The sequence below is a fragment of the Ceratosolen solmsi genome, unplaced genomic scaffold, assembly GCF_000503995.2.
Source record: "Ceratosolen solmsi marchali unplaced genomic scaffold, CerSol_1.0 scaffold61, whole genome shotgun sequence".
Classification (NCBI taxonomy): Eukaryota; Metazoa; Arthropoda; class Insecta; order Hymenoptera; family Agaonidae; genus Ceratosolen; species Ceratosolen solmsi.
This window is the reverse complement of record NW_011948435.1, coordinates 4,106,937-4,118,867: the sequence shown is the minus strand read 5'-3', so window position 1 is coordinate 4,118,867 and position 11,931 is coordinate 4,106,937. Positions and strand designations below refer to the sequence as shown.

The 11,931-nt window shown below is 30.8% G+C and overlaps 1 protein-coding gene across 1 annotated transcript in view; it reads right to left on the bottom strand.

The window, feature by feature from the left end:
* Positions 1–1,800: 1,800 nt before the first annotated feature.
* LOC105364996 (discoidin domain-containing receptor 2-like) overlaps positions 1,801–11,931 on the bottom strand; it is a gene marked incomplete at its 3' end in the record, with an annotated part of 143,771 nt that continues 133,640 nt past the window's right edge. Inside the window, exons 10-12 of the mRNA XM_011503041.1 lie at positions 10,958–11,246; positions 3,462–3,706; positions 1,801–1,938 (exon numbers count right to left, since the gene is read on the bottom strand). Of these exons, the coding sequence (XP_011501343.1) occupies positions 1,801–1,938; positions 3,462–3,706; positions 10,958–11,246 (672 nt within the window). The remainder of the gene's footprint in view (positions 1,939–3,461; positions 3,707–10,957; positions 11,247–11,931) is intronic.

Below are 11,931 nucleotides of genomic sequence, written 5' to 3'. Positions count from 1 at the left end.
ATAAAAAAAAAAAAAAAAAAAAAAAAAAAACCAATGCTATATAAAATAGATTTTATCGTCAGTGCTACGCGATAATTATGTACTTAATTATGAATGAATAAATAAAGAAATAGAATTAGAACCTTTTGTTTTTATTATTATAGTTCTATTACAGTCTATCAATACAAATTGGTATTTACACTTTTGTCTGTCCGTCCATTTTTCATTTTAACTTTATATACATATTCGATATGATATGCGAATTGGCAAAGCCGAAAGTTCAAATTGCTGAAACTCTGTATAAAGTTGAAATAGTCGATAATCTGCACACGAGAAGGAACTTTTGCATCTTTAAATGTATTGGTTCGTTATATATATATACATATAAAGTTTGTTTAAAAATGAATTATAATTACTATTTGAATATAAAATTTTTCATACATAAAACTGAAATATTCCCACAGCAATTTGGACTCGGAGATCGTGTATTTTTTAAGTATGAATTAAATGAATATGTAAAATAGTAAATATGGACATCTTTATCGATACATGTTCAATAATGTTTGATAATGTTGGATAGTATTTGCATTAAATTTATGTATAATTGAAATAAAGTTTTAAAGTTATATAACAGTCAAAATAATTTGATTTACTTATACCAATGGGAAGTATTAGAACATTTGTAGTATTAATTTGGCTCTTATATAATTTCTAATATTAGTGATATAGCCTTTTTTTTATCTTTTCTTATCTATACGCGCACGCACGCACGCATATATTAATTTCTAACTTGCTAGAAAATATGAAAAAGTTTTATCCATTTATTTCTAATTGTGTTTGTAGTTATTTTTTACTTAAAAGTTCCGATCAAATGTTGGGTTCCTTTTCCCAAGAGAGTAATTTAGTCGGATAGTCCTGGAAGTATTTAGAAAAGTCAAGATTCGTTATTAATATTTAATTATGAGCTATTGGTCTGGATTTCTATTAATATAGGCTTATATATATATGTGTGTGTGTGTGTGTGTGTGTGTTTGTGTGTTTGTGTTTGTGTTTGTGTGTTGGAAGAAAAGAAAAAATCAGCTTATATTTGTGAATAATGGATAATTATAGAGAAAGTCGTTAATTAAACATCGAATTGTATATTAATAAACGGAATAAATTATTTTGCGAATGATCTGTAGTATTAAGAGAATTTTGTTCTGTTAAAACCAACCGACTGAAATTTGTGCGAAACTTTGAATATTTGTTAATTAATTAACTTTCGCCAAAGCACGTTCAGTCAGCATTCTCTCGTGATATTTCGTAATAAGGGAAAAATTATATATAAACTTTTCCTCCAATTGTACTTGTATCAATAATAATGTATTAGTCGGCTGTATTAAAGAAAGTTAGGCGGCGTAGGCTCGTCATTAGAATTTCACTCCTTTCGACGAGCCTTCGAATCTTTCGCCCGTACTTTGCCAACGGTGACTAAAATAATGGAAATAGAGAAGAATGTTGAGTGAAAGGAGGAGTGACGCTGGTGCTGATTAATACAGCCATATCCAGCATTATTAAACGCTAAATGAAAAGAATAATTAAGGAAGGAGGTCACAATGTAATGATAATATGCGATGGAAACTCCTCATCGTCACTCATCATTCCCAAATGTAAAATCAGTAGGCGAGCCTCGTTTCTTCGTCCGCCGGTCAAAAATCATATCTATCATCCTCGCTCCCTCTAATTTCCCTCGAATTTGGGGATGCGAAAGTTGCGGGATCTCTGGGCTAGAGGCGTTATTGGCGACTGTGGCCCTCCATTCCCAGGACTTTTAACGCATACCTCGCCGATATGACCGGAGCCAAGTTTCTCCATTGTGTGCAGGCATTGGCAGGATATGTTGGCCGGCTCGATCTCCTTGCACTTGTAAGGTTTGCTCATGCTCGGCGCGATGTTCCATCTGACTACGGGCGCTGGCACCTGGAACGGCAATTTCCGCCTCCTCAATTCCTTATCGTCCACATCTCTCGCGCATTCCTTTCGCCCGTTTGTTTATTTATTTATCGGGAAATAACGTGGCGCCGCTGAGCTAGGACGACGCGATGTTGCCACGATCTACTATCGGATCCTACGGCCCTCCCTATCCTATTAATTCGACCACTTTTCACATCACATCTTTATTATATATATATATATATATATATATATATATATATATATATATATATATATATATATATATATATATATCGCGCCTGATAGTAGATTATTTAAAATCCTCGTGCTTTTTCTCTCGGTAAAAAATCAAGTTATCGCTATGTTGGAAAGTTAATATCTGCAATATGCGTATTGAGCGGCTGATTGTCGAGCGATCGCGTTAAAGAGATGAAGACGATGATTAAGATAAGTCAACGATAAACTTGTCTTTTTAACGAACGAGAGCGAAAAATTGCTCATTTCTTTAATTTATTGGTTATTTTACGAGTAAAGGCTTTTCCTCCCAAAGCATTCCTTAGCAATAATTATTCGTTTGGTCCAATTTGATATTGCAAATTACTTCGCCATTTAATATTAAATTTCGTCTTTCATTAAGCGAGTAGCTAGCAATAATCAAGGCATTATTAATATAACGTAACTCATAGATTTATTTTCAAGTTCATTACATCGTTATTCGGCGCGATAAATTATATTTAATTCTTTCTCTATTCACTCTAAAAACATTACTCGTCATATTAGCTTCAAAGGCACAGTGGCTTGGCTTAATTTAAAAGCACAAACAGTCCTTTATACGACGTTCAAATGATGTTTATTAAATCGTCGTTGACCTTATCGCGCTCGCGAATAATTTCAAATAATTTCTCGACATTATTATTTATAGCACAGATTTTTGGAAATATTGGCCAATCGCCCATCCCTAGCGATTTATCAATATTAAATTTTCAACCGTTACTTATCGTCCCAGTCCCTTCCATTCCCTCCCCTTTACCATATAAAAATTCTTAAAATCCCAAAAATCAATCCATTCAATAGAATTTTCTCTTAAATATATATAGATAAAAAAAAAAAAAAAAAAAAAAAAAAAAAAAAAAAAAAAAAAAAAAAAAAAAAAAAAAAAAAAAAATCAGTCGTCCACTGTACTACTAATTGCACGCGCTCCAAGATTACTCAAATTACTTTATGCACCGAATAGTAAGTTTTTTGCGTTTTCGCGCACTCGTTACGAAAATTAGCGCGAAAAATTTTTATCCCGTTTATATTAGTGCTTCCCTTAGATTATATATACGACGTTCCATACGCCCCCCCTCCCCCCCCCCTCCCCCCCATCGCCACCACCGCCACCACCAGAATGCAACTTTTCCGTTTAAAACAAACGTGTCCCATTTTCCAGTGTCACCGCCACTCCTCGAACGATTTACGTTTATCCCTACTAGGACATCCAGGAGGCGAGGATCTGAACTAGGGAAACGTGTATGAAAGATATCCCCGTTGTTGGGGGACCTTACCTTGTGCTTCTCCTTGGGCGCGGTATGCCAGCGCTTGACGTCGCGCGATTGGCTCGGCGTCCCCGAGACGACGAGGCGCCTCGAACCCGCGAGATGGCCACTGCTCTGGAGGGTACGGTAATGCTGGGCTTGACGCCCGGACGGCGAGCTCGAGCTGGCCGTGTCCTGGCGCAGGCCGTATCCCCGCTCGAAGCTTTTACTGGGCCGCATCTCATCCTTGCGCTGAAGCTCGTGACACGGCGGCTCTGCCCACGGGAGATTACGGAATTTCACGATTTAGAAAATTATTTTGAGGCATTTGCTCGTAGTAATGTAGTAGATTAGTAATGGTTGTTTGCGCTTTCCGCGTCGGAATGGGAAGGAATCGGAGGCTTTGAGGGATGCTTTATCGGCTTTTGGCCCGTCCGAGCCTGTCTATTGGAACATTCATAAGAAATTTGTCGTTTCTCTTGTAGCTGAAAATGTGGCGGATTACGCCACAGGACCACAAGGTCCGCCTCCCTTTAATAAATTACGTAAGGAATTATTTTATATCGTCATTTTCTTCGTTTTTAGCATTTTAGAGATGTAATCCCAAAGGGATTAAGTAGGATTTGACAAAATGTGTAGGGTTATGAACTTGCTGGAGGATAAGCGTCTACGCAGTGTAGTACTTGCTATTCAAAAATGTAGACCCCTTTGTCTTAAAATGCTACTTTGAAGAAAAAAAGTAGCCACGGTAGTTTAAAGATAAAAAAATCAGTTTAAATTAAAAGGTAGTTTAAAGAACTAATTTTCTTGCTACGTGGTTTATTCATTTTGTCAAATAAAAAATATCATTTGTGAAATTTGTCCATAAATAGTTTGGTAAGACTGGTTATTCTTCAAATTCTATTACATTATTTGTTATGGTAAATATATTTGAAAAAAAAAAAAAAAAAAAAAAAAAAAGAAGAAGAAAAAACAGAAACAATTCATGTACTCTAAGTGAAAGAATAATTGTCACACTTATATAAATTGAAATCCATACGAATTATTGTGGATTTTAAATAATTAAGATAATTACGATAACCGCTATTATGATAGTGCTGAAGAAAAGGAGTTTTATAATTTCTCTAAGTGTCGATGTGTTGGTTTGGTAATAGCTTACAATTGTTAAAGCAATAATTTCGAATTGAAAATGTATTTGACGAGAATAAATTTTACCAAATAAAAAATTCCAAATTACTTTGACAACAAATAATTTATTTTATTCTATCGTTTCATTTTGACATTAAGACAGCTGCAAAAATATAAATTCAATTTAATTTAAAAATAACCTTGTGTATTGGCAAAATACTAAGTATTGTAAAAAGTGTTTCAACTAATTATTTTCTAATATAAATATTCGACAGATTTTAAATTACGTTTGATAGGTATAATTCATGTTCCACCTATTCATATTTTCAATAATTTTATATGTATTTTTTTTTAAATATGAACTTTAATAAATATATGTATATAGATATTTTTTAAATAGATAAGGTAAGAATAAACGTGTTATGTTTAAAGAACTTATTTGCATAATTATCGAAAGGTTTAAGATTACGTTTTCTTTGAATTAATGAGTTAATTTTTCATAATATTAGTTTCAAATATTTTCAAAACTTGTTTGAATAATGGATTATATGAAATAGCTTAGATGATGATGATGATGATGATGATGATGATGATGATGATGATGATGACGATGATATATACATACATAATTTCTCTTTATCATTATATTATTCAATGTTATATATATTTTTTTATTTTTAAGTTCGTTTTAATGCATATAATTAATAATGCTGAATTATTATTGAAAAATTAATGGAAGAATAAGTTATGGGAATACGAATAATTGACTGTATAGATAATTAAATACCATTAACAAATGGCTTTAAATAATTAATATAATAATATTAATTTGAGTTTCTCTGTACATATCGAAAGTTTTGATAGAAGCTATCTAAGGAAACTGACTCGAATTAATCATAATTCATTCACTGTAGGATCAAAGAAAATATTAATTAAAGGATATAAATTACTTCGGATAATCTGTCGAGGATAAAACTAGAAAATAATGGCAATACGCGGTATTTAAACATTTAACTAATTACAGTTACATAGTTACGGCGTTATAAATGAACATTGTTTGTAAATCTTGACTTTTACACAATGTTGCGCGGTACCTTTAAATAATCTGTTTGAATACAATTATTATAGAGATTATCGCTGAAAGTATTATAAATAAAAGCAATGATTTGTTTACATCAAAGGATAAATTTTTATGAGAATATAAACGAGTCGACTTTGAAAGATTTCGTATTGAAAATACAAAAGTCCGGAGAATGAAATTAATTCGTTATATTGCATGTTACTATTAATAATTGCGCATTGTGTATTGCAAATTAATGATTATCAATAGTGAAGCTTTATAAAGTATGGTAATACAATGTATCAGTTGGCTAAATTTTGATTAAGCTTATTCTATTATTTATAAATTTTATTACATTCAGCTTATCATTTTCTCGACTCATTATGAATTGTATATAATTGAATTATTAGTAATTAAATCGCTTACTCTCAATCCAATGAATGTTTAATTATTTAATTATATATAATCTCCGTAATGAAAAATTTCTATTATTTTATAAATATACAATATTTTTATACTACTAGGCAACTATTCATTATCTATTGATATATTTTTTTTTATGATATGTTTCATCGTTTACTTACATTTCGTTATAATTATAATTGGGATAACTTTGTACGAATGAACATTGATAATTAATTTTAAGGCTTTAGAATATATATTTCATTTATCATTATTAACTTTAAATAAGAGCTGTTATTTTGCACGAAACTAACGTTTATTTTTTTCGAAATATCTAAAATTTGCTACTACCTATTACAAATTACAAGCCTTGAATTTTTAATATTTACAAGCCTTATTATTTAGTACTTAAAAGAATTTCGAATATTTATTTATTTAAATACATGTATGTTTTGATAAGATATTTTATCGAAAATATCAATCGTTGAAAATTGTTTCATTCAACCTGTAATTTAACTCGATCACATATGTATCAAATGAAGTTTGTTATTTTAGATAAAACGATACTCGTATATTCGTAATAAAGAAAAAAAAAATTGTAAAAGAATTTATTTTTATTTTATAAAAATTTTTTATTTTAACTGTCGTTTTGTGCACAGACGCGCCCGCACACATGCTCACATACTAAAGGCTTTTATAAAAATCTTCATACTTCTTTATCATTACATAAAAAAGCCAGTAATGTAGAATTTTTTATTTTCAAGGTTAGAGACAATTTAAGATTTTAATTAGTTTAAAATTAAAATTTTACCCTTAAATTTGTAATGAACCTAAGAAAAGGAATAAGGAATACGCTGTGTTTATTTATTATTGTAATAAGAATTTATTGACTTTTATAAATTCTCGCTCATATACTTTTCACTTATTTTTACCTCGCCACACTTGTAAGCTGTAATTTTTTTTTTTTTTTTTTTTTTTTTTTTTTTTTTTTTTTAATTAGATTAATAAAGCACATGGCAGGCAAATTGTGAGATAAAACACGTGAATGTAGAGGAATAAATTTCCTTTTTGAATAATTTCTAATTAAAATCTATGAAAAGCCTAGTGAAAATAAATTATAAAAATGTTCTACATTTTTCAATATATTTTTTGATGTTTTATATACTTAATTAAGGTTTGAATTTGCCTTTGCCAAAGTATAAGCGTTAGCTACGTAGTCCAATATTTCCACTGTAATGTTTCTCGTCCACGTCCTTCGAACGCTTTACATTTTCAAAGTATTCAATTTTACTCGCCTCATATATGAATCGTTATTGCATATAGTTACAATGACATCCTTTAAAGTTCTCATAGACCCGAGGATACACATACGCATACGTCGATGCATAGGCAAAAGGTAGACACGCATTGGCATACACATTGGTAAAGTAATACGGTTCTATGTAACTTGCCATCGACCCATGAGGCGAGCGTAACTCCAAGGTGTGCAAACGATAGCCGAGACACGTTATATTTTATTTTACGATTTTTCAAGTATTTTTTAACAGGAAAACTACTAACTTTGAAAGCCATGACGAGGCAACCATACGTCTAATAGCCAATATGCAGAGACGTGTATGTGATGCGTGGGAATGGAATTTTCTTAGTTAAGGACACGAGGCTTCCTTTATATCGATTTATTATCCTATTTGCGTATCGTCTGGTTAGAGTGAGATTTCAATATAATTTTTCAAATTGAGGACGTTTATCCAGAAAAATAAAACAATATTGGCATTGTCAGTCATTGGAGCTTCGCGCTTAAATAAATTATTATCTCAATCGGATATTCGATAGATATATATATATATATATATATATATATATATATATATATATATATATATATATATATTATAAATTATTTGATTTTGAATTAAACGATTGTTCATTCATTGAAGAAAGCAGAGGGCAGAAACAATCAATCTGCTTATTAGTGAAAGTAAAAAATCAATTATAAATGAGAATATTTTTTTAATTAATATTTTAATCTGTACAGTAAATTCATAATATTATTATTCATTAGCACGAAAACTTAAGTAACATGTGAATTTTGTTTTTTAAACATAACGGCTCTATATATTTATAAAAGAAATTATAATTGTAAATAAAAGAGTAGTTTTCTTATAAATTATAACTTTTAAAATGTTTATATAAAATCCATTCTCTAGAGTATAATGATTCTTTTATATTAACAAATTGTTTTTAACAATTTAATAAATATATATGTATATATATATATATTTAAACCAAATACTTTAAATAGAATTATAAAAAAATTTGGTGTATAGATTATTTAATCGGAGGGATTATTGGGTTTTGGAAAATGAATTTTTAATTTAGTATTAGTAATTGTTGAAAGATATTATTTATGGGCAATCGATATTAATTTGAATCTGCTAATTAATTGCTAATTTGTTACGATTATCGATAAGGAGAACATTTTTACGATCATATAGTGGGATTAAATTGTAAAGCGTAACACATAGTCGAGTTTTTTTCTCTTTAAGTATTTAGATTTTAAAATACAAAAATGTATAAAAATATTATAAACTTATTTGAAAGAAAACAACATGTCATTGTAGTTTTGAGATGAAGGTTAAAATGAAAATAATGCCCTTTTAACAAAAATATTATTATTATTTTCATTACAGTTATTTTATATGGATGCAGTCGGAAATTAGTCGAATTCATCGATAATTCTTTTTCTATCAATTTAATTGTAGTCAAACATTTTTTTTTTCATTATACAAGTTTTTTGAAGTATTTAATAAATATAAATTTTTTCACATATTGGTAAAAATAAATTCTTTTACATTACTATTTTATTAGTGTGCAACGTGGTAACTGAAACTAACAAAGATAAATTTAAAATAAATTTTAAGACTTTTCATATTTTCAGATAGAAAAATATATTATTTTTTGAAATGTAAATAGGAAATTTTCTGAATTTTAAAATTTGACGCTAAATTTACATACTTCACCTTTATTTATTAGGTTCGATTTTTTTTATTCAATGCACTTGATTATTGATTTTCTAAATGCAGACATGATAAAAGCTTTCCTATTCACGTGAAATTTTTATCAAAAATTCAAATTTCATGTTATGATGTGATATTTATGAAATACGTGATATTTTTTATACGAGGATTTAATTAATCAATAATTAATCATAAAATAATAAATCAATGAAATTTTGAATAGCAAAAGTAATATATGAATAAGTTAATTTGTCAATTATAATCAAAGACTTAGTTTTAACAATTAATATTGAACAACTTAAATCAGATTATTTTAATGATTAATTTAATAAAACTTTTTGAAGTAAAATGGAAATGTTACAATTAAAAATAACGAAAAAGATTTATTTTCATGTAAAGTGAGATAAAAAAAAAACAATACTTTCGATATTATCTATCCTCGCGAACCATGAAGTTGATATAGTTTCACAAAAATTCTCAAAAACAAATGAATCAATTTCAATATTGTAAGTTTTTTTTTTTTTTTTTTCATTCTCTTTATAACAAGGGTTAATAAATATAAAATCGAATTCAATTGTTCATGCATGTTTTGCGTATTGTATCATTAGATTCATTCTATATTTTGTTAATATAACTGACAATGAAATGAAATTGATAGTGGAACGATAGCTGATTTTTCACATGCATTTTACATTTATATGTATATATATATATATATATATTAATAATAGAAATTGTATTTTCGTATATACAATTTGCGATTTTTAAGCGACCACATATTTATCTACTTAAAACACTTGAAATAACATCCCTGACAATATTCGCTTATAATCCGGCAATTTTAGAAATCATGTTTGAAAAATGTTATTGAAATATCCACTTGCCACCGACTGCGCCAGACCCACGCCCATTGATTTAAATAAAGTTAATCAAGTGCATTGGTATGTAATACCGTTCAAATACATATTGACAATCGGTTTTATCCCTCTTGAAGAATCCTGTACAAAATACGAGTGTCAATCGAGTCTCCGTTTGTTCACCAATGACAATTGTCCGTGGCAATTCTCTCTCTCTCTCTCTCTCTCTCTCTCTCTCTCGTACCATGTGTATAAAACGAGGGACGAGACTCTCGAATATGATTGTAAGTTTCGTTTTTCTCCTATTTCGGCCTCATCGTTTAAAGGAGCGCCGTAAATCCACATTGTCGGAGCAAAATTATGGGCTGCTGGTGGTTGTTTGTGTTCCATGCTTAATAGTTGTATTCTTTTGTGCTAACACTTATGCAGGAATTTAAGGATTAGTTAAATATTGGTGTAGCCGTAAAAACATTGAGTTGTGTTGGTTCAGCTACGCCCGTAGTTCGAGAGAATAAGAATCGACACAATTAATTAAATGTATAATAATTGACATGTGTATGTATTTAAAAACATCTATTTTATTAATTTATAATCTGGGATATTTGAATTTTCCGAATTTGATATATATATATATATATATATATATATTAAAGTCTTGAGTAATGCACGATTAAATTTTATCGTCATTGGTTAATACGATGCTTCGATATTTTTTAATATCATTTATACATTGTCATCTTTCTTTTCTTCGTCTATATTGTCTGTATGCATATAATTTAAAAATGCTAAAATTATGCAATCGTATTCTCTTGATATATGATATTTCAGGAAGGTGAATTACCACGGTTGGACGAAAAACTCGAAATTTTCGTCATTTTAAGCTATTTTGAATCGATTTTTAATCGATGCTCGAAGGAAAAGGAGAATTCTTTCTCATATTTTTATATAAACATATTGTCTTTACATATCATCGAACATTAAAGCAAGCGCGAACGATTATTAATCTCTGGTTAAAAATAATTACATTCTGCCCGTACCAGTAGTAATAAGAGACAAACATACCCGTACTAGAGACGATGGCATAGGTCGACTTGTACTGAGATTCGACGAGGGGCGAATTAAATGGCTCCATGATGAGGGAATCGTGTATGCTGAGATCCTCCAGCGGCGCGTCATCTAGAACGTTAACATCGGCTTCCGGATCCTCGTCTTCGTCCTCCACCTCCATCTCGTCCTCCTCCTCATCCTCCTCGTCGTCCTCTATCGCGTTGGCCTCCTCGTCCTCTTCATCCGGTGAGTCGCGTCCGCTCTCGTTGAGCATCCTGCCGGGCGCCAGATTAAGCAGGAAACCCTGGAGAGGCGCCAACGGTCGTTAGTGTCGAATCGGCCGGTCACTTTGCTCACGTGATAAAACAAGGTTACGGAGTTGCCCTTTGTTGTTTACGCGTGGCTGACTCGTCGTGATTTTCCGCCGGGAATGGGAAAATGGTAGCGAAGTAGCGGGGGACACTCGATATGCGACGCTGCCACGTAAATATTTTGCGCGCGGTCCACGTCTTCGCGGTTGGCCGTTTATGCGAATGATATCGACCGATTATATCAGAGCATTTTCACAAGCTCACGGGCGAGCAATTTAGGCGCCCTGAGATATCATAAATCAGCATAAGGATCTTCTGCTCGAGGGGAAAGAAAAAAAAAAGAAGAAAAAAAAAATAAATAAAACATTGAAAATTCATAACTACGACTCACGGCGTAAGATTAATAGCCCTCCTAAGCGCTCTTAATAATTGTCACGTGATGGAGCAGAGGATAAATTGTTGTGACGGTACTTGTACTATGTAATACGTGTATACAGTTTTTATACCAAGTACGTGGGATATGTTATAAATGAAAAGTAATAACAGCGTTGAAGTTGAATGTTTGAAGAATTTTGTGAATTTACGAGTACTTTGCGCCAATTTTTGTTGGCGAGACTAGTAAGGACATCTCCTAAGGAGAGATCTTAAGGGCAAACCGAGCTTATGCCGCGTGCGTCG